Source organism: Drosophila virilis, chromosome 3 (assembly GCF_030788295.1).
Source record: "Drosophila virilis strain 15010-1051.87 chromosome 3, Dvir_AGI_RSII-ME, whole genome shotgun sequence".
Classification (NCBI taxonomy): domain Eukaryota; kingdom Metazoa; phylum Arthropoda; class Insecta; order Diptera; family Drosophilidae; genus Drosophila; species Drosophila virilis.
Window position 1 is genome coordinate 17,651,536 of NC_091545.1, and position 25,419 is coordinate 17,676,954.

Sequence of the window (25,419 nt, forward strand, 5' to 3'; positions counted from 1 at the left end):
ATCAATCCCAACATTTGTTCGGATAATTATGCTATTTACATAAGGGCCAAATGAAATTAATATATCAGTACTATTTTATATAGTACTATACGAAGAATCGTTCGAAAAAATAAATTTCTATATGCTCTATGCTCTGTTTTCGTCGTCTGACATATTTACAAACCCTTAAGGCAAATGTCTCGCGATTTCCAAAAAACAAACGCGAATTTGAATTGTTTAAGGTGTATTATAAAGTGTATAGCAAAAAAGGATGTTTATCATGCCCAATACGGATACGGATACGCTTTAAAGCGCTACAAAAAATGGGAGCTTTCAGAGCCAATATGAAAACCAGAAGGATCAGCTAATAACTCTTATAAGCCGTTTTTGCACATATATCGATAAGTGCCTGAATATATCGCCACTCCCATAAGAATGTTCCATGAATATTGCCTGCGGATGGCATTGCGCATGTCCGAAACACGTCAAACTATTCGCGACTGACAGTTCCGGTGAGCCTTTGGTGTATATACCTCAAGTGGGCATGCAAAGGAAAACCTGACCCCAAGATGAAAATTTAAATTAAAAATAAAATATGTTGACTGCGTTGCGACGAAAATTTCGCTTAGGAATGCAGCGTACGGTTCTGATTGCAGTGCTGCTGGCGGTTGGCCTTTTCAGCTATGCGTTCCTAAATCTATCCTTCTGCTTCAAGCTTATGTCGCACAGAAGTCTCACGCACATGGTAAGGGAAAAAAAGTCTCACCACCTTTTTTGACGCACAATTAATAAACAGACCAATACCAACAAATTTAGTGCCAAAAGTATGAACACCATGAGTTTAGTGGATCCCTTTGCGAGGAACTGTGCAGCAGCCAGTCGAACTTTGACAACTTCCAGTGCCCGTTAAATGATATGAAAACGATATTGTTTACGGCCGAAAAGAATGGCGATATGCTCGCCGTGAAGGTAGGTCAGTTTGGCATTAGTTTTTCGGTTGTCATGACTACCAACCATTCCAAACCGCTGCTGGCAATTAGCTGGCCAAGCACAACGATGACGACTTGAGCTGGACGAACAGCAAGGGCGAGGCTATTTATCCTAAGATCGAGGAGTTCCATGAAATTGTCAAGTTGCACATCATTCTGGCCTACAATGTAACATTGGACGATAATATGGTATGCCTGCAGATAATTCCTAAAGCTGCTGCTTCAAAAACTTTTCGCCTTGGATTTTAAGATACGCGCCTTGGTCAATCAGGAGATTGCGGATAATAACTCACAGCAAATGGTTAGCTTTTGGAGATTGTTCAAGGACAACAACTATATGATGGGCAAGCTGTTCGATGAGGAATCAGTGTTTCCAGCGGTCCTAGGCTCATGCGGTCCGTACTATGCCACAGAGGGATTAGAAATTGTGCAGTCTAATCCCAGCATCATTCAGTTTCTGTGAGTAAATACGGAAATAATGTACCAAAGCTGACAAACCACATTGTATTCACCTGACAGCGCCTCGAATCGACAGCAGCGTCTAAAGCATGCGCTCAACATCATGGAGTACATATTTCGCTTGGAGGAGATGAAGCCGGAGCCGTTGCGCATGTGTAAGATGCAAGTGAATCGCTTTGGACTCACGCCCGACAGACGTCTGAAGTATCAAAGCGCGGAGCATATCTATGTCGAGAGCTACCTGGACAAGCGCATATCCAACGGGGTGAAGTGCCACAACAACCAGGACTGCAACTTCCATTCCTGTCGCGGACTGTGTGATGCAGACCGTCAGGCCTGCACACATGTGCAGCAGAACAATAACTTTCAGATATTCTGTGAACATGTCCTTTTAGGCAGTGGTACATTTCAGCCGGGTCTCTTAAGTGGCATACGTTTGCCACGGTCGCTGCAGAAGCTGGTGAAGATGTGCGTACAGCCGCCTAAAGAGCATCAGGTGCCAGATCGTCGCCAGGCACCCACCCTGCAACTGGCTTTGAGGCTTTATAATGAGCTGAAGCAGCTGCTTCAGGCGGTGATAACGGCTTCCGGTGCTGACTCCGATGTGGACGTTGAAAGCCCACGGCTTCGGCAGCAAGGAGGCGTTTAGGTGTCCATGATGCACATGTAGTTGAATTGGGTACTCCTGCTGATGACTTGCTCACAAAGTGGTAGAATTTTTACATAAATTAGATTTAATAAGCAAATATAGAATTAACATAAATAAAAAGTTTTTTAACATACGATAAAACGGCTTTGAATTGTAGTTTTGGTTTTGTGTTTATTTTCGTTTATAAATTATTGTTAAATTGCAACAATTTCATTCTCTATTGTTAAGCTTGCCGATGAATATAATATTTTGTTTTCTGTAACTTATCTCGAATTTACATTGAAAATCAATTGCTCTCGTGAGCGTTAAAACTTGAATTAAAACTTTATCTTTGAAAGTGCCCAAAAAGTGTATTCCAAAAAGAGCTACATAAAAGTGTTGATTAGCTTTTATCACATTGACATTTTAAGTTTTATCTTTTTATATTTATATTTATATTTGTGGTTTGCCTTGTATTTTTGAAAAGTACAGCGTGCACATGTCTTATTGTTAATATATAGTTTAGTTTCCCTTTTGAATTTTAGCTGGATTCACTAATTTCATATTTTTTTTTTTACAATAAGTTAACGTTTTTCCGGCATAACTTGATTTTATATATTCATGTTTGTTTGTGTTTTATCTTTTTGCATAGGCAACTTTAGTTGTTGGTTTTTTGTTTAGTTTTCTAAGGATTTATCTGCAACAGAAGTTTATACAAAGGTTGTTCAATTGTTTAACTGTGGCAGATTTTAAACGAAATAATTTCGTTGGTTTTCCTTTTTTCATTTTGTTATATTTTTTAGGCCGCTTAGCATAGTTTATAGATTTTAGCGCTTCTTTAAAGCCATTTCCAATTGTTTATTACAATAATCAAGATGTTTTTGAGTAAATTATAAAAGAGTAGAAAAATCTAATAGATATCATAATTTTTGTTAGTACACGTATTTCGTTTTGCAAAAAGTGCCCTATGCGCTCAAAAATTATTATATTAAATGTTATAGATTTTATTCTTCTTTGTTAATTTAGTTTTCTTTTTTTTTTTTTAGTTTTTTTATGCATTCTCTTATTTAAAGTACATACATTTGTTTTTCAATACAATTTCTAAAAACATAAATGTAGCGTTCGACTTAAATTAAACTCGAAAAGGATGCGGACTGTAGTCAATATAATGGAGAGCGGGTGCTGGGTAAATGATTTAAATATACCGAAAATATTTATCAACTGCCTGTCTAATTGTAAATTTTCAAAATGTCAAAATGTGGGTGAATAACTGTGTTTTCAAATTGTGTATGTGTGTGTTTTGTGTGTGTGTGTTGTTTGTGTGAGGCGGTGTGTGCTTATAGATGATTATTCTTTCTGCATTTGTCTTTATGCCGTTGTGGGCGACGCGGCCGCTGAGGGTGCATTTGCCAATATGGGCGGATGCGTGGCATTCACTACACGACCTGGCGTGTGGGCATTCTCCAGCGTCTTCGAGTGTTGCAGCTGCATCAAGTAATGCTGCTGGGTGGGCTTATGCAGCGCCAGCTGTGACAATGCATCATCAATGGTAAACCATTGACGTTTTCGTCCAATGCTACGCGAATCCTCCCACTCATCTAGTTCCTGGGTCACGTTCATTACAAACACCTCGGTGCGATGCATGTGATCGTTGTTCTATAATATTTGATATTTGTTAGCTTAATCATAACATTTATTCCGATTGACAACGAACCTCAAAGACACCCAAACAACGTCCCAGGCTGCCAACAACGCCTGCCTCCTCCAGCACCTCACGCACGGCGGTGACTGAGGGTTCCTCTTCCGGCTCGACCCCGCCGCCTGGCACAATCCACAGTTCTGGACGGCGTGAAGATGTAACCAGCAGAACCTGCAATACATTAAGAGCCATTAATATGGCATATTTCCTTTGAAGAAATTGAATTTCAATCGATCCTTTAGATAGAGTAAACTATCCTATTGCATTTTGAATGCCCATCGAAACACAATGCAATTTCATGTTTTGGTAGATCGAAACTTACCTCCGCTTCGTTCTCGGCTCGCACGCAAATACAGGCAGCACGTCGCCTGAAGCCATCCTTATCATAGATGCGTGTCGAGTTGGGTTTCTCCTTGACCATCTGAAAGCATATTGATACGATAAGTAGGGCGATTGATAGTTCGGGGCAACCGAAAAAATTGGCAAAGGCTGATAGCGTTGGGGTCATAATTCTTTCTATTTTATCATTTCGTTGTTGTCGCGTTTAATTTGAATGTGCGCGCACATGAGAATCGTGATTCCGTCTTATCAGACATTTGATTGAGGGACCGCCGGCAACTGCAGCGCCAGCTTATCAACGATTTATTTATGTACGCACGTATGCATACGCTTGCATGTGTGTGCGTGTGTTTGTGTGTGCCGGGTACCGTTTGGCGTTTGTAAATTAGCCGTGTCATGAATGATGATTGAAACACTTTCGCAAACATCTGGGAGCTTACCTTTGCGTTTTTGTAAGTACGGCGGCAAAATGAACGCTGATAGCCGATTGCTTAGGCACTTAACAAAGAGACAGCCGCCTTGACGTCCCTTTCTCACTAACTCACTAACTCGCTCACTCTCTTTCTCTCCCTCTCCGCTTGTCTTCCTTTTGCTGCGTTTGCAACAAGTGTGTGTGTGTTGCTGTTGTTGTTGGTGCTTATTTTTCTTTTTTTTTTGCGCTATGACAGCTGCACTGGGAGCCGGTCGCTGGTCTCGTGCCGCTTTTGCAGGTGCTTTTTGGTGGCTGCTGCGTCACAGCAGAGAAACTGTCGTTGTATGTGTCGCGTGAGTGTATGTGTATTTTAGTCTGAGAGCCAATGTGTGCGTGCGTACGTGTGTGTGTTTGTGTGTGTTTTGTATGTTGCTGTTGCTGTTTCTGTTGTTCCTGTATTTGTTGTTGTGTAGTAACGAAAAAAGAACTGCGCGTCGGATGGTTTGAAAGAGATGTGGGGAAAGCGAGAACAGAAAACTTGTTGAAATTAAAACGAGTACAAGAATGAAGAGGAAATAAAGCGCAGACAGGGCAGAATTATTTAACTACTTTGCAGTGGGTGCATGTTGTTGTTGTTTTGTTTTTTTTTTTTTTTTTTTTTTTTTTTTGGTTTTTTGGTTAGTGTTGGTATCAAGTTGGGATTGTAATTGTGTTCGTGTTGATGTTGTTGCTGTTGTCACTTTGTCACCGCCTTTGTCCTGCTTTTAGCCGCTGTTTGGCTAGTCGCTGTCGCTGTTTTGTCTGCTTGTGAGTCTAGCCGGAAGCTTTTCGCAATTTGTTGCAATTTGAGCGAGACCGACGCTCAGCTGGGTCTTATCTGAGCACGAAACATGCGTTTTCCATTTTCTCGCTCCAAACACGCCCCGAAATGGTGATGAATAGCCGCTTTGGGCAGACAAACACACGTGTCGCGGCTTGTGCAACGATTTTATTTGCGCGGTGACGATTTCTAGCTGCAAGCCCACGTAAAAGTAACACTTTTAACAATTTCACGAATGTTGCATCGGCGAATAGCTCGGCAAAGAGGACGACGCAAAAAACAGTGTTACCGCCTCTGATAAATTGAATCTGCCACAAAATATATCTGTTGGCAGTCCCATGCTACAGTTGGCAACTCTAATTTCTGAGGTAGGCAGTATTGAATCCACTGCAGACATAAGCCACCAGATGGCGCCAGTATTGCCGCTAGGTGGAGACTGTATTCAAATTTTATTTTGAAATTCGTAACGTTTTTCAATTTCTATGCCAAAAAGTCTTTCAGTTTCCAAACATAAAACGCTTGAATTCTATTTTGTATTTTGTTTCAATTTGGTATCGGAATATTCAAAGAAAATCGAAATTTAGTTTGGCTGTGCTACTCTAAAATCTATCCTAATTTTCTTCAATTCCTTCTAACCTATTACTCGGGGTCAGGTCTAAGTAAGGGCATCGATAATTATCGATTAACGTGCGTTAGAGTTGTAGCTCGTATTTGTATTCAATTAAGATCAGCTTTAAGGTCGTCAACTGGCTGGAAGAAGTCAAGAAATGATTTACTGCCACAACGCAGGACGTTACTTGAGCGTCTGCCAAAAACACAAAAGTGCCGGCAACGGCAACGGCAAAGGGGAAGGGAAAAGGGAGCAGGAGGCAGGGGATTATGGGAGCGCCACAACGCCAAAAATTTGCTTTGCATTTGTTGAAGCTGCCGCTTGGATTGCTGCCTCTACGTTTTGGTTGTAAGCTTTTAATGCAACTACTTAGCGCAGGGATACTGAATCCGTTTGCTGTTCCACAGAAGAAGGCGGTTGGGGGGAGGGGGGGGGGGAGGGCTGTGTCCTTGGCTGGCCTTAAACATTTACTGCCAGCCTGTGCATTCCAGTCGCGAGTCGCGACACACTGGCTGCCTGGCCTGTGTCCTGGTCCTGGGTCTGATCTTGTGGCGCTTTTTGCTCCTGCTGCAAAGCAAATTGCTTATTTCTTAATGCATTGCCATTTCCTTTTGGCTTTCTTAGACATTGCTAGTTCTTATATTTGAATGTGCGTGTGTGTGTGTGGCTTCAATGAATTATGAGCTTCATTTCTTCTTTTTGGGTGCCGCTCGACGTGACCATGCAGAAGTGTTAAACTGTTTAACACGCGTTTTTCTCGCTCTGTGACTTTCTTGATTGGGTTTAAATTTAGACTACAAAATAATAACATTTTTTTTCGCTAAGGTTTGGTATCTCTTAGCTCATAAATTAATTCAGTTGTCCATCGATTGATTTCTGACTATAATAATAGTCCTTTTTTTTTGTGGTTTTTTGTGGTCTACTTCTGGCTGAATGTCCTGTGCGCATCTCCCGCCTCCGTGTATGCCACGCTTTGTTGCACATAAATTCAAAGTCATAAATTTGCAATAGGCGTCCACTTGGCTGGCAAACTTTGTCTATTTGATGCGTCCGGCGACCACATTGAAATCAAGTGCAAAAATTTACAATTTACCAGGGCCAGCAATTGTGCAGGCGATGGACAACAGGGCTGAAAAAAAACTACAATCGTCTTTTAAGGTTTATAAAAAGTGCTTCAAGCATTGAACTTTTTAACTTTATTCAAATCAACAAAATGTTGCACCTTTGATTATTAGATTTTATTTCTTAGCGTTGGGAAAGAGTTGTATATACTATTATACATAATCATATTCAGAAGTTCGTGTTTATCCTTCATCGTAATATAAAATATTTAACTCTTTGATGCAAGATGCTGATCAAGAATATATATACTTTATGGGGTCGCAGATGTTGCCTTCTGTTTGTTACATATAGTTCCACAAGGACATTATCTCGTTTTTATCCATTTTGGTTCAAGAGTTGACTTTTTCATCTTTGTTAGCTCGTACTTTAAGCCCACTGAGATTTTATTCACACGCCCCTTTTTTATGTATCTTAATATTCATCTACATCAAGCGCCCTGTTTTGATTCGCCTTGTGGTCAGCAGTTGTTTCTATTCGGCTTGTGTCCCTTCTCCTATTACGTTGCGCATACGCCGCGTTGTACGGAAAAAGTATCTGCATTTGTATGAGCTTGAGCAGGAACATTGCGGTACTTATGGCTAATTGACTGGTAGCCAAATTCAATCAACTGGGCTCACTGAAAGCCAATTCAAAGCTGCTGACTGTAGTCTTGCCGCAGGTGTTGATCCTGTCATTAATTAACTATCGCTGTCATCAGCAGCCGCAGCAGTTGTCGCGCACGTGTTCAAAATGCTCAATAGAATTTGGTCGGCTGGGTTGGCGGGCCGCATCCTTGGGCAACATATTGTTTCATTTTGGCTATGTCTTCCTGCTGCTGGCCATGACAAAGGCGTGCACCTACAAACGCAATTTGGCAACAAATTCACAAAACAGACAACACAACAAACAACCAGAAGAAGAGGAACAACAACAACAATGACCAGAATTATACAATTTATGCGATTTACGAGCTCCGGCAGCTCCTCCAGTTACCGTCCAGCTCCAACTACAGCTCCAACTCCAGCTCTAACTCCAACTGGCATCTACTGCTCGCGCCTTCGCCCTTTTTGCCTCGGCAGCCGCAAAACTATTTCTATTGCTGCGGAGCCGTTGCCGTCGCCGTTGCCGCGGCCGTCGCTATCGCCACTGAGCAAGGATATGCCGTATTTCCGTTTACATAATAAATTTGCTAACCACGTTCTGTCGTCGTCGTCGCCGTCGTCGTTAGGTCCCGGACCTGGCCCGGGCCCTGCGGCATCACCACCAGCGCCGCCAGCGCTGCCGTTGCCTGGCATCAAGTGCCTGTGGTTGGCATTGTTGTTTTTGTTTTGTTTTTTTACTCGATACCCATTAAAAATGGGTAAGGAAGGGTTACATGGTTTTGTGTAAATAGCGAATGGACATCATAAGGTATAAATTTTCTTGATCAGCTGTGTCTGTCTTTCCTTCAGTCTGTCTGTTCAATAGGCTGTATGAACGCGTCTTTCGCAGTCTTTCGTCTATGAACTTCGATAACAAGCCCCTGTTCTCGATTTAATTGTATATTTCTGATGCCGCCTTCGTTCTTTCCAATCAGTTAGAGCCATGCACTTTGGTATTTACATGCCTTTTCGTGTCATATCTAAGCGCTGTAAAGTTCATATACATCAGACCTTAAGTAGCCGAGTTTTTAAAGAACGCATTAACCATAGATTTTCATATATGGGAAAGAGCTGCGCAGCTTGAGACGTGCTACTTTTGTATTTTTGTATGCGTGTTTTTGGGCAGCAGAAAGTTCAAATCCTTTGGTTGGTTACAGGGTGCCTGCTGGTCGAGCACACCCAACAGAAGCACTCTTACATGTTAAATTTTTTTTGTCGTGTTGTTGTTTTTGTGTGTCGCCATCGCCAGCACTGTCGTCCGGGGCACCTTGCAGTGCAAGTTGACAAAAGGCTGCACAAAAAAATTGGACAGCAGCCGCAGCCAAAGTCGCAGCAGGCGTTTGAATTGAGTTTTGCGTTTGCTTTGCGTTTGGCTTTTGGCCGGTTTATAAACTTTAACTTGGACAACATATTGTCGCTGGCAAGTGTCGCCTCCACCTGCTGTTGCAGCCAAGTCGCTGTCACCCGCCTACCTCGCCTCCTGCTGCTCTCCAGATTTCCCTGCCAGTTGATTGACGGAAGTCAGCGGCGGCAACAACTTTTGCTTAATCATTGGGCGGCACTCGCGTTGTCTCTAATTAATCTATTAAATGCAAACCAGAGACAGCGCCTACAAAAAATGCGTTGTCGAGGAAGTCATCTCGCCTGGCCAGCGAGTCCAACTAGCCGCTTCCGTTTTCCGCTGGAAGTGAAATCTGTCAGCGGACGTCATAAAAATGCCAACAGGCGAGCACCACAGGGCTGGTTAGTTCCAATTCAAATTCTTGCTGCGAGGGTTCATCGATTCGAGTTTGCGGCAATATGGTTCAAACTGATGGGAAATTATAATATATTATTTGCCAATTTAATTTTGAGACGGGCTGAATCTTTCAATAAATGCCATGTGCTTTAATAAGGCGAAAGTATTCAGTTTGTTTGGGCAGCCTTTGCTGGGAATCTATAATAAGGTATCCATTTTCCCCCAAATTTTCCACAATTCCGACTGAATTTATCCGCTAACATTATATATTAACTCCAGTCAGCCAGTTAGTATTTCAGGCCATTGCTTATAAATAGAATCATAAAATTTGCAAAAAATAAAGTTCAGCATTTATCTTTTCTATATCGGTAAGAAGTTATCGCAGTTAAGTCAACATGGCAGCTGATCCACCTCCTGCCTGTAATGGCGAGCCCTTGAATTTATAGAACAGCCTGCGCAACCTTGCTCAATATGTGGGCTCTGGCTGCGCCCACTTGCAGGTGCCATAGGATCCTCGTCAGCTGTCGCCGTGGGGTAGGTTCAATAACCCGCGGCTGCTGACTTTGCGGCCCGCTGTCTGCCACCTCTGGCACCTCGGCCCGTCGCTCGCCGCTAATGGCTTGCCACACTTTACATTAGCGTCACAATTTATTGGCCGGCTGCTGAAGCCGGCTGCTCCTGCGCCGGCGCAGACGCGGTCGTGGGCTGCCTGGCGGCCCACTTGGCCGTATGCTTTACGCATGCTTGGTAGCTAAAATGGTCATAATAATAATAAAAATTTTCTGCCCGGCCCGAAAGCGGGGTGCGGCAAGGCGTTTGAGCGCATGTTTGACGCATCAAATGACGGCAACAGGTCTGCAGTATCTGGACAGCATCCCGTGCTGATCTCGTTCCAAGTGCGTAAGCATCAGCAGAAACTGCGACCGGTTTTTGGTTTATGTCAATGCATTGACAGGTGCAAGCGGCGGGCGATGGCTGCTCCATTTATGCCAGCCACAGCTCCAGACCCAGCTCCGACTGCCGCTCCAGTTGCAGCCCCGAAACTGGCTTGCATGCATGCATTTGAATTGATTTTGGGAAGCATGCGCAATGTCAATATGGCCATGAATTTATGTTTAATAAATGCAGTCAACGAGCGACTCTTTAAGCTTTCCGCATTCCTCGCCCAGTAGTGGCTGTTAACACCCACAAGAAGACGCTTGCCAGGGCGGCGGCCATTGTGCAGCCAAAGCCCAAGTCGAAGCTGAAGCTGGAGCTGAAGCTGAAGCTGAAGCCAACAAATTCTCCAAGAGGCGGCGGTGGCGGCTCCTTTGTGCTTTTGGTCAGCTTGCTGCAGTTTTAGATTATTTGTTGCTGACAGCTTCATGAAATATTTATTATTATGGTATGAGTATGGGCCTGGGCTTGGGTCGGGAGCTATGGGTATGGCAATGGGTTCTGCTCTAGGTCCGCTACTCCAGCTCTTTGTGTGCAGGTGTTGGGGGTGCAGCAGCAGCAGCAGCAGCAGCTGCCCAGACAATTGCCTCGGCATAGGCAAAGCAGTTCGCGCTGGCTACCAAAATTGAGGATTGAGGTGTTTGCCTCTGCGCACCAAACTTAAAAGCCAAAACGCCGAACACCGAAAGCCGAACGCGGAACGCCGAGGATCAAAGAGAGCTCCAGAGCCGGAACAATGCTGCGTTAAAGGTAATTGTTTGTCAATTACTTGACTCCCGGCCAAGCGCGTGGCCATGTTTGCCTCGCCCGAGAGGATGTGGCTGCGCAAGTATCTCTGCCAGCAAATGTATCTGTATATGCGTCTGTAAATGTATCCGTATCTGCGTCGGGCCTGGGCCAATTATAGCTGCCTGCTCGTTAGCATACACAAACTGTATCCGTATTGCCATCGCAATCGCTGCCGATAATCGCATGGAGTGTAAAATTATTTAATTCCCGCTTATCGCGGCCTCCGCTGCCGCCTGCCCCCGTGAAGAGTGTGTGAAAATGTTCAAGTTCAAGACTGCGATATCTGGAATGAATATACGGTTGCGTATAGGTGGGAGTGAGGGTATGCGTTTGGGTATGCCCGACTTGCTCGCTATACACTACTCATGTTACATGAAAAATTATATTCGAATTATCGGATGATCCGCAACATTACATAAGCTGTCAGTCTGGATTTATGGTATTATTGGGCATAAAAAGATTACTGATTAGCTAAATTTAACAGCGGGATAAATATTATTTATATTGTCCTGGCATGTGTTGTATTGCCTTGGGTATATGAATAGCAATAGCGAATGAATAATAATATTTTTTTCATTCAAAGAAACTTTTGTAATTATATTTTGATTATAATTACGTTTTGGTTTGACTTTGATAGATTTTTTATGCTAAAACCCTCTGTTAGACGCCATTGCAGTTAGTTCTTTTGAGGCAATTAACTTGTTTTATGACGAATTATGAATAATCAATCTTATTCATGCTTAATTAAAATTATTTATCATTGAAATAACATTTCATTTAGATAAATTATTATTAATATATATCTGTATAAATATGAGCTCAAGGGTGTTAGGAATTCGGACTTTTAAGTTCATCTAACTCTTTTGTGTTATTGTTGTTACCCGTTTTGTTTCGTTTTTGTGTGTGCGTGTGTGTGTGTGTGTGAGAGAGACAGTGAGTGTGTGTGTGTTTGCCACAGTTTACACAGAAAAGTAATTTCGAGCATGTTGCCGCAATCAGACGATTCTGCCGCCGTTGCCGCTGACTGAGAGATGCTTTGATATGGCCTGGTCCTGTTGCTGTTCCACATAAAGTTGCAGTTGAAGTTGAAGTTGAAGGTGTTGTCTTTGTGGCATGGTCAGTGGCTGGCACGGCTGCTGCTGCTGCGGCTGCTGCTGCTGCGTCTTCTGCTGCTCTTAATTGCTTGCTATTTTCAAATGCTGGGCGCTTTCAATTTATCACATGTCTGTGACATCGGCAGTGACATTTTATTAGGCGATAACGATAAATTTACTAAGATTTATTAAGTGGCAGCGAGCAGTGGGAAAATTGCGTCGCCTGCGCTAATTTAAACAAATTAAATGAAAATCTCAACAATTATTGATCGCATGTGGCGTGCGGCAAGAAGCAAGTGGCCGGGTTTAATGAACACGCTAATGAGCTAGCTGTTCAGCTGCTGCGATCAATTTGTTGTCATTGTTTATGCAACAAACGCATCGAAAGGGGTTCATTTCTCAGATTGCTGCATGCGGCAGCATGTGGGCAGCGGCGGCATGCAACACCATGCGGGTGTCGGTAATTGACTTGGATGCAATCATAACTGACTCCGCCGTTCAGTAACGGGCGTTTGGCAGTCGACTGGCAACCGGCAACTGGCAACTGGCAACTGGTAACTGCCAGTCACCATTGAGGCAAGTGAGGCAGGCGTGGGTGATCCTAGACGGGCACCGAAACAATCCTTAACAGCAAATTATGCAAATTTCTCGACTCCTATGAGATCAGAGCAACTGCTTGCTGTCTGGCCAAGTCTGTCCGGATCTGTCCGAGGCTGTCCGAGGCCTTCGGTCTAGTCTGCTCTGTCGTCTGCTCTTGTGGGTGGACAATGTGACAAGCGTCGTCGTGAAAAACAACAGTTTACTTGCCACAGAGTCTACACCAGGCTCTGACATGGAGCTTACAGCTTGCAGCTTTCAGCTTGGGGCTGCCGCACTGGAGGCCTCCAGCCCAGACAGTTTTACTGTCTTGACTGAAAATTTATATTATTTCATGCAATTTGTCATCGTTTTGCCAGCAGAAGAAAGATGACTTTTGTATGGGTTTCAGTTTCTTTCTTTATGCTTTGGCATCATTTACTTTGTTGCACGATATGCGGTTTGTTAGTTAAACACGGAATACAAGTGGGAATCGTAGCAGCTTATGACAATGCTGAAATATGATCACGTTTTAGAATGTTTGTTAAATGACAAAACAATTAAAATGATATCAGGCTTGGGTCATTAACGATCATATGACTCAGTGTGGAATATACAAACTCCAACTTGTTTACTTTATTGACTCTGGACACATTGAAGTTACGACCGAGTTCAGCGGGCAACCTTCTATAATTGTAATATGATTCATAGGCCGAAAGATTGTACAAATAAATACATCTTAAAGGTTTTTTGTGTTATTATTTACAATTTCACAAAAAAAAAAAAAAACATTTAACAACTTCTAAAATGTTAGCTTAGTGGGCTTAAAACGAACATTTCCGAATTTTTTATTTATTGTCTTTATTATAAATTTCAAGGAACCTAACTTAATTTCTAGCAATTTATTTATAATTCTTTCGCATATATTAATATTTAAGGATCAATTTTATTAAGGCTTAAACTTTTCCTTCTCTTAGTCTTATTAAATATATTGTCTTGATATAACTGCACATGATATTCGCGAATGGGCTCGCCCAGAGCTGCTTTTCAGCGATTTCCTACCAATTTTCCAGTTAATTTTGTGTGGAGGAGCCCGCTGGTCCCTATATGCGATATGCGACATTAAATATATATATATATGTGGCACATTATTGTGTTTGCATATTTACATGCATTTAAGAGTTATTAAATTGCAAAATTTATGTAGCTCGTGTGGGCGTTGCGACGACACGCGTCGTTAGTTGCCGTTGTTGGCAGTGGGTGTGGCCCTCGCTCGGGGTTAGAAGTTTGGAGAATGCAGATGGATCCAAATTTTCCGCTGACAAGAAAGTGCGATTTTTGCTATTGTTAAATCAAATTTAATGAATGCTCCGAAAGTTGTTAGAAACTCCCCTGAAGCACAAAAGGGCGCCTGGTCGTATATCTCTATCGCTGGCTCTGGTTTTTTCTTCTATCTCTTTCTGCCTTATAAAGTCTTCGGCCCAAATTGATATTACACTAATTAAAATGCAATAAAATATCGCTGAAATTGCCATTCATAAATCATTACGACTGCCGCAGCTGATACGCTGCGGAGGTAGAGACGCACACATGGTCCAGCTTTGGGCTGCAGTTGGAGCTGGGGCAGGAGTGGGACTTGGAGCTATATACAATTGAAGATTGAGGTGTGAGCCGACAAAGGAAATAACGCTCCTGCAATTTGCTTGCAAAAAGCGATGCGCTCATCATCATTAGAGCTGGCTGCCCAAGCTTGGGCTCGGACTGGTGTTTGAGCTTTGGACTGGGCCTGCAATGTGGTATACGATCATACTATTTGCTTTATGATTTTGTTAATTCTCCATAGATTGCCGCTTAGTTTGCCAGCCGCTGTGGGAAAGTTGCCAGGGACAGGCCCAGTGCCATTTGAGAGAGCTTATTAAAATCGCAAATTTTGCTCAAATATTTAACAAAGCTGCCTCATCTGGAAATTATATGCGCAATTTGCGAACAATGGCGTCGTCCCCATGTATTCGGCTACCTGGTACGTTAATCGGCAATCAATATACGACGCAGCTCCAACTGCAGGCCCAATCGGAGCCACAGGCAGCTGCCACAGGCGCGCCCATTAAACATAAACAAAATTAAGTGACCATTAAAATGCCATAAACTGGCGGCGGCGTTCATGGTCATGTCGCTGGATGTGCCTGGATTAACTCTGGCCAGTACCGAACGCTGCATTTGAAAATCTGTTGACTGCCACCCCAGCTCTCCACCTAAGAGCCTATGCCCTGATCAGCATCAAGGGGCACTTTCGTTTAATGCTGTTGCTCGTCTGCCCACATAAATCGTGTACTTGCCGCTTGTAGCTTTCAATTTGTGACAAGCCGTACTCCAAATGGAGCTGAAACCAAAGATGTAACCCTGGCTACGGCTGTGGCTGTAGCTGTAGCTGTAGCTGGACGGGATTTGCCCAAGTTGAGTGAGTCCAACAAAATGCTGCGTGGGTACATCGCGCCACTTGAGTCAAGTCAAGTCAAGTAAAGTAAGGTGCTGTCGCATCAGAGGAGGAGCAGGAGAGTCCTCCCACCTCGTCTGACCGCTTACGCAAAATGTTTCAATTAAGCCAAACAGAGCGAGCCGCGGCGTTCCAGACGGACCTGCAGTTGGAACCGCGCCGCGCCGGAAGTTGGCTGCGTTGGACGATGCTCTGAGAAATGGTAGTGCGGCACGCAAATCATCAACTAAACTTGCTCCTCAGTTCGGCTCCAGGTCGGAGCTACGGTCTCAGCCAGGTGCCAAGCCGCGGGTTGTCTGATAACTTCTCAGTGTTGTTGCTCTGATTATGGGCGCTGTTCTCGTGATTGATTTATCGGCTCTGGCGCTCAGCTAATTGAGTTATATTAAGCTGCTGCTCTCTTTCGAGACGCTCTCACACTGTCAGGCGGTCTCCGTTTGACGTTGAGCCGCCGAACCACTGAGCCGCGACCAGTGATGACGAGCCACGACCAGCGCCGACTTATATGGCTAAAACGCGCCATTAATTGCAGCGCCACTTTAATATTTATTGTCAATTATTGTTAGTTTAATTGTCAATTATTAAAAATTGTTTCATATCGAGTTGCAGCAGTTGTTGACGTCTGTCGACGTCCATTCAACATTGATGCACGCGGCGTATGCGCAATGCACTCCACGCTTTCAGTTCTCAATCAATACGTAGCTCAGGTGCCACATTGGATTCCCAAGCATCGGTCAGCTGTCAAGGCTTCATGCCGGCTTCACACGCTTTTTGGGCCGAGCCAGGCCAGGGCAGGCCGGCCTCGGCTGGGCGTTACATATGGGAATAATCTGCATCAGAGCAGGGGCCCAGTGTAAGTCTATGTTTTCTGGTTTTTGGCCTACCCTTCGGTAGCAGTGCGAGCGCGTAATCAATTAGCCCTGACAGACCAGAGCGCGCAGCTGTGTGAGGCTTTATTTAAGATTATTTTTTTTTTGCCAGAGCGTTGATATTTTGCCATAAGCTTGAACCAATCCCAAGCAGAGCAACACATTCAAATCTGAACCATGCGGATTAGCTCAAAAAATTTATCGGAATTAATAAAATTTCCTATTTTGAAACAGCAGCCATGAGATAATTGTTGGCTTTAAATATGGCTCTTGTAGCTTTTCGAATCCCTTTCGTTTGAAAAATTGTATAATTGTTATTATTTTATATAATATGGTTTATTTTGGGCTGTTTTTCTTTTCTCTCTTATGTTACGAAAATGTGAACTTCTTGTGCGAACCGTATCTTGATTTTTTCAGCTTTTTATTGCTTGCCGTCTAAGAGAAATTTAATTTAAAAGGGTATTTTTGTTTCGTCGTGCTATACACTTAATCCGTTACGCATTTTAAAGCTTAATAAAGCTGATGATGTGGAGATACCTTTTCGATTGCAGGTGCTAAGAACTGAAGTAGCCGTTGCCTCGATTTTTACAACCTGCCACTGTTAAATATTGATGTATATCAGCTGCAATCAACGAGGAGCGGGCATCTCTGTCTCTCACTCTCTCTCTCTCTCTCTCTCTCTCTCTCTCTCTCTCTCTCTCTCTCCCTCTCTGTTTCTCTCTCTTTGGACGTTGACAAAAGCTGTGCGGCACGATCAAGGCTGTACCTGGCCACAGCTGCAACTGATGGGCGCTGATGAATCGGGCGGCGTCTCCCCTTCGATTGTTACGTGCCGCTGATTCGCTTCATTATTTATTGTTTAGCTGCCCCCTGCATGTCTGATGCAACAAGGGGGCATTGATTTTGCGTAATTGCCCATGTGGCAAACAAATTGGTATCTACAAGCCGATGCTGCATGCTTCTCGCTGCAAGTGCGCTTGCGTTGCCAATTGTTGATTTAGTGGCTGCTCGCAGCGCCTAATGCAGCGATTAATCGCACAATTAACGGGTTAAACATTTTGACAAACTAAAAAATGCCGAACGATTTGTCTCAGCCAGGTGGTCGCCTTGTGGGTGTTGGGCGAGCACGTGGTGCAAAAATGCAATAAGCACGCGCGTAAATCAACAGGACATGCCACAGCAAGATGGAAGAAGAAGCATCCAAACTTGCCACCTGGTCGTTGCTTCTAATCAAGTTAGACGAACGACCTCGTGGACGTCGAGTGCGATGTTGTCGTCCTGGCATGCCGCCTCATAAAAACCAAATGAATGCCTGCCGTTGCAGGAGCTGCTGCCTCGAAAAAACTTTACGACAAGCCACACAAATTGGACGCTCATGTTTTTGGGGCCGAGACTCTAGACTTGTTATGTCCAATTGCGGGTATAATGTTTCAGTCTCAAGGAAAGGAAAGGCAGTTCAACCATGAGATGAACTTCATATGGGTATCATGATAGATCTCATTTCTAGCAGTCTGTGTAGTGAGTTTTTCTAAGGTGTAAGAGATTTTCTTTTATTCATATTACAGCTTAACAGCTTCCTTAAAAGGAACTTAATTATATTGAGATCATTTTTATAGAGTTGCAGCTATCGGAAATTAGCGTCGACAGTAACGCAAGAGATGCAGAGGGTTGTCAAGCGCTAAACTTAGCTAAAAATAAAGGGAGAGTGTATATGAACTTCGTGGTATTTTTGTTGGTGTTGTTTGCTTGTTTTATGGGCCAAACGGCAGCAACCTGCACTTGCATCATGTTGACGCAGATCACCAGGACAGGTGGCGCACCTTGACGCTGCCCGTTGGCCATTTGCATAACCTCTAGCTGCCTCTGTATAAATTTCTGGGCGCAAATGAAATGCAATTTTAGCCAAGCTGAATGCTCTTATCATTTGTGTACCATCAGTACAGAAATTAAATAAAATTGCTGTCAAGGAGCCAAACAGCGAAACTTGTAGGAGGAAGCCACCAACGCTGTCATTCGCCGATTCCAATCGTCTGCGCGGCTGCTGCGCTCCGTTTGGCAGCGCCAGGCGGGCGCTTGCGATTGGTATCGTTCATGTCCGTCGCACCCGCCTGCTGTAGGTTTCCCACACTCACGCACCCAATGCGACATTTTCTAAATCGAATAGATGCCAAAAAAAAAAGAAAGAAAACAAAAAAAAAACAACTCAAAGGCAAACCGCAAAAGACTATAAAGATTTTTAATATGCAAGCGTCAGATAAGCGAGGAGCGCTGAGGGACGTAGGGGCTGAGTGCAAAGCGCAGCTGCTGCCGCATTAATTACACCGGACTGCGCCTTGGGGCAGGTCGGAGACGGAGACGGAGACATCAGACGGAACGGGGCCGAAACCAGCTTGGCCGGGTCTGCTGTTGGCTGTTAACTGGCCTAGCGAAAAGCACCCGCATAATGCCGCGCCATTCATGCTGCGATAGACTGCGCATAAAATTCATAGCTTTTTGAATGTCATTTGTCGTTAACTGGCCGCAAGTTTGTTTCAAATTGATTTGAGAATGGCAAACTAAAAGTCAAATGAAATAAATGGCAGCCACAACATTTTTAAATGATTCTGTTTGCTTCAGGTTTGTCATAGATCAAAATATGATCAAGCCTGGATTAATTAAATGTCTTTCCATTCGTATTCCTATTTAAGAATTTCAATTTGCCAAGCACTCTTGTAATTCTCGTTTCAATTTCCTTTCTTTCAGGGATACCCATTTCCGCTATACATGATCGATCTGATTGATCTGATAGTTGCAGGTAAGTAAACTTTTTATATATAATTTAATTGATTTGCTCAAGTGTTTCTTTTGCATATTCCATTTACGATTCACCCTACCATAATTCCCATTTTTGCTCCTTACGTTCTGGGCTAAAAGCCCGCTGACCGAAAAGGTTTATAGTACTTAAATGCCAATATCCATAGAAACTGTTCTGAGGAAAACTGTCACATTTATGAGTAGGCAGGAGGAAACGCGTTGCGTATAAGTTATGCGCTGTAGATTGCCTCATCATTGGCCTATCCCCAGCACCGCCCAGTCCTATTCCGTCCTGCCGGCCAGGAATGGCATCTCAGTCCATTTTCATTGCCCTCAGCGCTTGCAATTGGCGATTATGCCGCCACGATAAGCATATTGGTCGCATAAACCTGCATCCAACTGGCCAAAGATTCAATGGCTGGCGCACCAAAGTGGCAACAGCAATTTGTAGCTGAGTGAACGTGTAGTGACCAAAACGGCAGCTAAGTTTTTGCTGCCGCTGTCGCTGCTGTTGCTGTTGCTTAATTAATAGACAGTCGCTCCATGGACTGCTGACCACTTGCATATGATCAATACGTGTTGATTAGTGTAGTCTGGTATCATGCTCGTATCTCGGCGCTCGGCTTTTATGGTCCGTTCTGTTGACAATTTTTTTGCCACATGAGCCACGGCCTTCATTGCAGCTTTTGTCGCATAAATCAAGCTGCTGCGCACTGCAGCTGCAAGTCACCGGAGAACAACGCCGAACCACCCAAAAAAAAAGTATATATAAATTATATATTTATATTTGTGTAAATAAATAAAAATCATTTGCGGGTGTTGCCCGTTCCCAGGCACTGGGGCAGCTACAACGGGTTTCTCCTTGCTCAAGCGACCTTAGAAAATATGCAATTGTCTGGCATTAATTTATAGCTCGCAATGCATTTAAATTGCAGGCATGAGGCCATTGAAATCAATGAGCTGCTAAGGTCGTGTGTGGGTGTAGCGGCTGTAGCAAGAATTCTTTCTAACTCCACAACAACTGCAACGACTGCACCTGCTGCAGCTGCATGCATTTTCGACTCCAACTGCATTTCTGTCCGCCTGACTCCGTCTGGCGGCTCTGTTGGGCTCGAGGCCCCAATGCGCATGCAAATTTGTGATTAAGGTCAGCTGGCATCATCAACTATGTTCGCAGCGGCCGCCTCGGGTTCATCTTCCGATCGTCTGCAATTGCTTGTGGGTGCTCCGGGCAAAGGCTGTTGCCATCCAGACGCAAAGCTCACGGCAATGCGTGCACGCCCCGACAGTTGACTAACAGAAGATGTGGCTGGCAAGCGGCTTAGATTTATAGTTGAGCTGTTTGAAAGCAACGATGAGCTGCCATAGGAAGCGGACTCTAAGTATTCCATGTTGGCTTTGGCTGATGTCAGAGCTTGGAGAATTTTCGGTATATATGTATGCATGAAGTGAAAATATTTGGGCTGTGAGCCATAACATATATCTATTAAAATTGCTTAAAAATTGTATAAAAAAGGAAGGAATGAAATATCGCCTGAGCCAGACGCCGATCTCATTCTATCTACTTTAAGGTTTTGAGCCTTAGAGACTCGGGGACTCTCGAGTAGAGAAATCTAACCCGCTTGCATAATAGCTGCAATGAATAGTTATGTGTATAACAAAGTGATTTTACACGTTCCAGGTCATAAGCAGCGTATAACGGTATTGCATAAATATTGTTTAACAATTTAAACACCGTAGCCAAATTATTTCTATTTGCTCTCAACAACCTTGTCATTTGTTAGACACGTCCGAGTTCTAGTATTAGCTATGAAGAATCGATCCGTTGTATTCAAATTGCCAGACAAAATCTATAAAACGGGCATAAATGCTTTTATTTAGAACCATTGATCGAAATAAGTCGATGAGAACATGTCGAGAATTCTGCTTAGCTCGGTAAGTTGCACCCTTCCTGAAGAGTGAGCACTGATTGGACCATCTTAAATATTAATATAGTTGGTTCTGATTCTGATTGCCAACTTGGCGATGTCGGGACTGGTACCGAGTGTTTCTCTTAATGGCGTTGAGATCCAGCCAATTGGTTATAATAAATACCAGCTAAGGTTTGTTTCAAGCAAAAAGGAATTAAGTATCTATGGGTCCATACATTGACTGATTTGTTTATAGAATTAAACATTCAGATGGATCTATACTGGAAGAAACTGTGGAAAAGACCAACGCCAACCAATATGAAGTGAGGGGCCAGCTAAGCCAGCCACAATTTAGCCCATTTGGCAGACTATTCCTTACCCACAAAGCAGCTGCTGATAAAAGTGACTCCAAGGCATATGGCACATATCAGTATGTTCAGCCAGTAAAAGATCAGGGGAGAGAAGCGCAAAAGTCCGATTCAGATTAAACGTCTGCACAGCTTACATAATAAATTGTTTAAAAGCCTTGCGATAAATCTTGTAGGCAATAAAATATAATGCAGAATTCCTAATAACTTATATATTTTATATGTTTGTTTGTCTGCAAATCAAAACTTGGTTTGAAATCATTCTATATTTTGAATATCGTTTAAAGAAAATAGTTCATTTCTGCAGAAAATGTAGGTATATATATATTGAATATGACCAAATTGGTTAAAAGTCAGTCTTTATTACGGATATCGTAGAATGAAAATAAATGTTAAATAAGTAAACATTTATTTTCGTTTTTATATTTCTTGTGTTCATCTATCTGCAAAAAGATGATTTGAAGTTCAATTTAATATTTTAATTCAATTGACTTGTCGCAGAAACATATTGCTTAATTATATGTATCCATAAGAGTCCCGATTTCATTAGAACACATTAAGTATATTTTATTTGCCAAGCTCTAAGAGCTTAGTCAAACCATTTTAGTTTTTCCTCAACGACCTTGAGATTCTTTATGCACGCCAACCACATATTCTACTATGCTATACTTAAATAACTTTATCGAATCGATGCGTTACACCTAAGAGGTAAAACCTATATAACGGGCAACAATTTTTTCTTAAAGACATTTGAGGCACTAATCTAAAAAGGCCGACGACAATATGTCTGGAATTTCACTTAGCCCTGTGAGTAGCCGATTTGTCAAATATTGAAATTTATTTATGATATCTTCAGGTACTTCTTTTTACAATTGTCAATTTGGTCCTGTCGTCGCCAGTACCAGATAAAGTAGGATCCAAAAATGTTAATACTGTCGAGGTAGCCAATGAGAGATCGGTTTACCTCGAACACCTTCATGATAACGTATACAGAATATTGTTAGTTGACTGCTGACTTTTTATAATATTTAAATAATTCATTCATTCAATGATTTGCATGCAGACTTCCTGATCGTACGGGAAATTTGCTTGAGCAAATTGTGGAAGAAACTGGGCCTGGCCAGTTTACAGGAATGGATGACCTAAAACGTGCTTATTCTGGACCGGCAGCAAGACTAATCGTAACCAGCCAAACGGGTCCTAATTCCTACTCAACCAGGTACACAATTGTACCGAAAGAACTTCAATTGCCGGCACCCGCAAAACAATAATTTAATACATAGTCAACACTTTCTATAATTTCGGTCAAGCATTAAATGTTGTAGTTAATTGGCTTTTTTGTTGCTCAACATTTAACATTCAATTGACTTTTTTATTGCATATAGATGCATTAGCGGGTCAAAAGATTTTATAAAAACAACTTTGGAGTGCACTTGGCCATGGTGCAAGCCACAGTCCACTCATGACTAACTAAGACTGTGTGGCTATTTAAGGATGCTGGCTAGTATCTTGGTCCAAATTGCCAAACCTGAGCACTTTATAACCTCCAGCGGACTGCAGCCATTTACGAGGTACCAATCAGTGGCCGTCAGTAGCATATTGTGGCCACAGTCTAAGAAAACGACAGTTTCCGTTCCCAGACTGGCGTGCGGTTCCCCAGTTGGGACTCACCTTGCGCCGCGGGGCACGCTTCCGGCCTAAAAATGTATGTCATAAAAGCGTCCGCTCGGACTCAAGTGGTTAAACGAAGTTTGTGTACTCAATAAATGGGTAGCTTTTGCATGTATCACCATTCGCAGCTTACTCTCACTCTTAAAGCTATTTATTTCCAAAATTAGTTTTAACTATCTAATATAAACCATTTTACAGCCAGCTTGACTTTTTTGTCAGCCTTAATTTCCCAAATAAGGCTAACTGTTGGACTCCTCTAAAACCACTTAGTATTGATTTCTTTCAATTCCGAATAATTGTCGTCTCTATGCACGTAAAATTATATTAACTATTAATTACAGATTTCAATAATAGTTTATTGAATTCACCTGCACAGTGGAATGGGAGATTATATATATATAAGCACGCATTGCATTGTTTTGTCCTGTGTGGATTAGTTGTTTGAGCATCGAAACCGACAAGCGAGAGGTCGCTGGCTCAAATTCAGCAGCAATTATCAAGTTGTAAATTCGTTTTATGTTTTTTTTTTAAACTATTATTATTCGCATAGAAAAAGCAAAAACAATATATAAACAAAACAAAAACAAAGTGGAGGTTAACAATATTAATATTGAAAGAGGAATGGTGTTAATTTAAGCACATTTGTATCTGTCAGAAGTTGGCGCGACAACATTATACATTATAATAGCATATACACGTGCCCCTGTCGACGTTGGGTAATTTCTTTCCTAAATAAAACAGCTTGATAGGATTCGCTTAAATGAAAAACTGATAGTGTTATCCAGGAGGAGTTGGGGCAGGGTAACTAGCGATTGAATAGATATGTGGAAAAAATTTTACTGGTCTTAACCAAGCGCTTGAATATAAAGTCGTGACGAGAAATGCTTTTATATTTTCGAATGTTTAACCTGTTGTCATCGCGTCTTTGCAAAGTTATAAATCATGCCAATATTTTTCAATTAAATAATTAAGATTTATTGTACTGCAACTGCAAGTAGGATTGGAACATCTTCCGCTGTCTGTTGCAGAAATTCGGTTGTAATAGGTTTTCCAGTATTACGCATTAAGGTTTTTGTGGGTGAGCAGCCTTCACACAATTTCAAGCTTAAGGTCGCTTTATTTTTTTGTTGACTTTTCATAGTCGTGAAAAAGCAAAACTCGTTTGTGTCTTAAATAAAGTAAAGCGACTAGATTTTCGGACTTGAAGATGAGTCGCTGGGAGTTGCCAATCTAGTTGGTTGCCAGATACAGACACAGAAAGATCGACAACGACAACATGTCTGCAAATTTGTTTGTTTCCGTAAGCTGCAGATATTTTTAATATTTTTGTTATTTAAAGTTTATATTTTACAGTTACTTGTGGTTCTTTTTGCCAAATTGGCACTTTCGGCGTTGGTTCCACGCATCCAAACTAGCAATGTTCAGTTGGAGCCCATAAATGACAATAAATACACACTTAGGTAGAAGAATTCTTTGGAATATTTTCCATTTAAAGCTGATAAACTTATTCACACATAGAATTAATCAGCTTGGCGCTGTGCGCGAGGAGAACGTGGAAGAGATCGCACCTGGAGAGTTTCTAGTTAAGGGTCAGCTCAACCAGCAGTTTGAACCTCAATCCGGAACTCTGATTGTTACCTATGAAGCTGGTCGCAATGGCTATATAGCCAAGTACACCTATGTTACAAAAGAAGGTCTGCAAATACCATTGGGACTTAGTCCAGATGCGTTGAAATCAATAACTGGCTAAGCTTAAGTGACCTCATCAGGCCTTAAAACTTTTTGATTAAATTAATAAATGTGAATTATTGATTAATCGTAAATCTAATTTGGATGTGCTTGACATGCTCTATTTTTAAGAATTTGAATATGTTTTCTTATCAAATTCGTAATTAAAGATTCAATACTCACTTGCTATATTCAAACTTTCGCTCGCCGAGTTTACAAACGAAATTTTGCATAATTGTTGTTGAAAATCCCTGCTGAGGAGATCATTTGACCATCACTTTCATTGCCGTTTCCCGGTGTTTGTCGGTATTTTGGGCTTTGCACTTCACAACGCATCCATAAACACTTGATGGCTTTGCCAATAGCCGATGCACTCTGGCTGTAGGCTGCTTTCCGAGCACCCCAACTGTACTCCATGCACGCAATCAAGCGGCAAATCAACAATTTTCCATAACAGTGAAGCGAACGGTTTGGCTTTGTGCGGGTGATTGACGCTTGTTGCATGCAACTGCAACTGCTGTGGCAACAACTTGAGGCAGTCGATTTTAAGTGGTCGCAACCGCAACGTGAAAATACTTAGCAAATAGCCCCTCGGGTCGAACTTTCAACAGCCGGCAGGCGAAACAACCAAGCAGGTGAAATGTTTGCTGAAAATCAACAGCTTGACTGGGCCTTTCTAGTGTACCCCGCTTCACAGCTCTCCCCTGGCCTGGCCGTGCTTCTGTGCGTGTGTCAATATGCGTGCAACAAGTTTGCCTTGGCGTATTTTTGTGGGT

At 42.6% G+C, this 25,419-nt stretch overlaps 4 protein-coding genes and 1 non-coding gene across 6 annotated transcripts; 4 read left to right on the top strand and 1 right to left on the bottom strand.

Moving 5' to 3' along the window:
* The first annotated feature begins 171 nt into the window (after positions 1 to 171).
* Positions 172 to 2,202, top strand: aln (divergent protein kinase domain 1C). Its single transcript, XM_002047754.4, has 5 exons — positions 172 to 724; positions 796 to 948; positions 1,020 to 1,157; positions 1,219 to 1,427; positions 1,488 to 2,202. The coding sequence occupies exons 1-5, from the start codon at positions 575 to 577 to the stop codon at positions 2,074 to 2,076; spliced, it is 1,239 nt and encodes a 412-aa protein (XP_002047790.2). The 5' UTR covers positions 172 to 574; the 3' UTR covers positions 2,077 to 2,202.
* A 25-nt stretch (positions 2,203 to 2,227) lies between these two features.
* Aps (diphosphoinositol polyphosphate phosphohydrolase 1 Aps) lies at positions 2,228 to 5,596 on the bottom strand. The gene is made up of 4 exons (XM_002047755.4): positions 4,534 to 5,596; positions 4,077 to 4,175; positions 3,770 to 3,925; positions 2,228 to 3,711 (listed from the first exon to the last, which is right to left on the bottom strand). Exons 2-4 carry the CDS (start codon positions 4,173 to 4,175, stop codon positions 3,424 to 3,426), a joined length of 543 nt encoding a protein of 180 aa, XP_002047791.1. The 5' UTR covers positions 4,534 to 5,596; the 3' UTR covers positions 2,228 to 3,423.
* Positions 5,597 to 20,801: 15,205 nt separating this feature from the next.
* On the top strand, positions 20,802 to 21,455 carry LOC26530813 (uncharacterized). The gene is made up of 3 exons (XM_015176169.3): positions 20,802 to 20,901; positions 20,962 to 21,068; positions 21,133 to 21,455. The coding sequence occupies exons 1-3, from the start codon at positions 20,878 to 20,880 to the stop codon at positions 21,362 to 21,364; spliced, it is 363 nt and encodes a 120-aa protein (XP_015031655.1). The 5' UTR covers positions 20,802 to 20,877; the 3' UTR covers positions 21,365 to 21,455.
* A 506-nt stretch (positions 21,456 to 21,961) lies between these two features.
* Positions 21,962 to 22,607, top strand: LOC26531413 (uncharacterized). Of its 2 annotated transcripts, none has more exons than XR_011416411.1 (3): positions 21,962 to 22,051; positions 22,101 to 22,243; positions 22,308 to 22,607. It is a non-coding gene; the product is annotated as an uncharacterized protein (transcript). The 2 variants fall into 2 exon arrangements; XR_004303778.2 differs by having other exon boundaries at positions 22,011 to 22,051; positions 22,144 to 22,243.
* A 1,512-nt stretch (positions 22,608 to 24,119) lies between these two features.
* On the top strand, positions 24,120 to 24,821 carry LOC6623570 (uncharacterized). The gene is made up of 3 exons (XM_002047756.4): positions 24,120 to 24,215; positions 24,269 to 24,375; positions 24,434 to 24,821. The coding sequence occupies exons 1-3, from the start codon at positions 24,192 to 24,194 to the stop codon at positions 24,663 to 24,665; spliced, it is 363 nt and encodes a 120-aa protein (XP_002047792.2). The 5' UTR covers positions 24,120 to 24,191; the 3' UTR covers positions 24,666 to 24,821.
* The last annotated feature ends 598 nt before the right edge of the window (positions 24,822 to 25,419 follow it).

What these genes read in the sequence shown, in the direction of transcription:
- LOC6623570 (XM_002047756.4), top strand. Translation starts at nt 24,192, where the DNA reads ATGTCTGCAAATTTGTTTGTTTCC. An exon ending in CTGCAAATTTGTTTGTTTCC is followed by an intron (nt 24,216 to 24,268) that starts GTAAGCTGCAGA and finishes TATATTTTACAG; the next exon opens with TTACTTGTGGTTCTTTTTGC. An exon ending in GACAATAAATACACACTTAG is followed by an intron (nt 24,376 to 24,433) that starts GTAGAAGAATTC and finishes ATTCACACATAG; the next exon opens with AATTAATCAGCTTGGCGCTG.
- aln (XM_002047754.4), top strand. Translation starts at nt 575, where the DNA reads ATGTTGACTGCGTTGCGACGAAAATTTCGCTTAGGAATGCAGCGTACG. An exon ending in GCGATATGCTCGCCGTGAAG is followed by an intron (nt 949 to 1,019) that starts GTAGGTCAGTTT and finishes GCTGGCAATTAG; the next exon opens with CTGGCCAAGCACAACGATGA. An exon ending in TAACATTGGACGATAATATG is followed by an intron (nt 1,158 to 1,218) that starts GTATGCCTGCAG and finishes TTGGATTTTAAG; the next exon opens with ATACGCGCCTTGGTCAATCA.
- LOC26530813 (XM_015176169.3), top strand. Translation starts at nt 20,878, where the DNA reads ATGTCGAGAATTCTGCTTAGCTCG. An exon ending in CGAGAATTCTGCTTAGCTCG is followed by an intron (nt 20,902 to 20,961) that starts GTAAGTTGCACC and finishes ATATTAATATAG; the next exon opens with TTGGTTCTGATTCTGATTGC. An exon ending in TATAATAAATACCAGCTAAG is followed by an intron (nt 21,069 to 21,132) that starts GTTTGTTTCAAG and finishes ATTTGTTTATAG; the next exon opens with AATTAAACATTCAGATGGAT.
- Aps (XM_002047755.4), bottom strand. Translation starts at nt 4,175, where the DNA reads ATGGTCAAGGAGAAACCCAACTCGACACGCATCTATGATAAGGATGGC. An exon ending in GAGCCGAGAACGAAGCGGAG is followed by an intron (nt 3,926 to 4,076) that starts GTAAGTTTCGAT and finishes AATGTATTGCAG; the next exon opens with GTTCTGCTGGTTACATCTTC. An exon ending in GTTGTTTGGGTGTCTTTGAG is followed by an intron (nt 3,712 to 3,769) that starts GTTCGTTGTCAA and finishes CAAATATTATAG; the next exon opens with AACAACGATCACATGCATCG.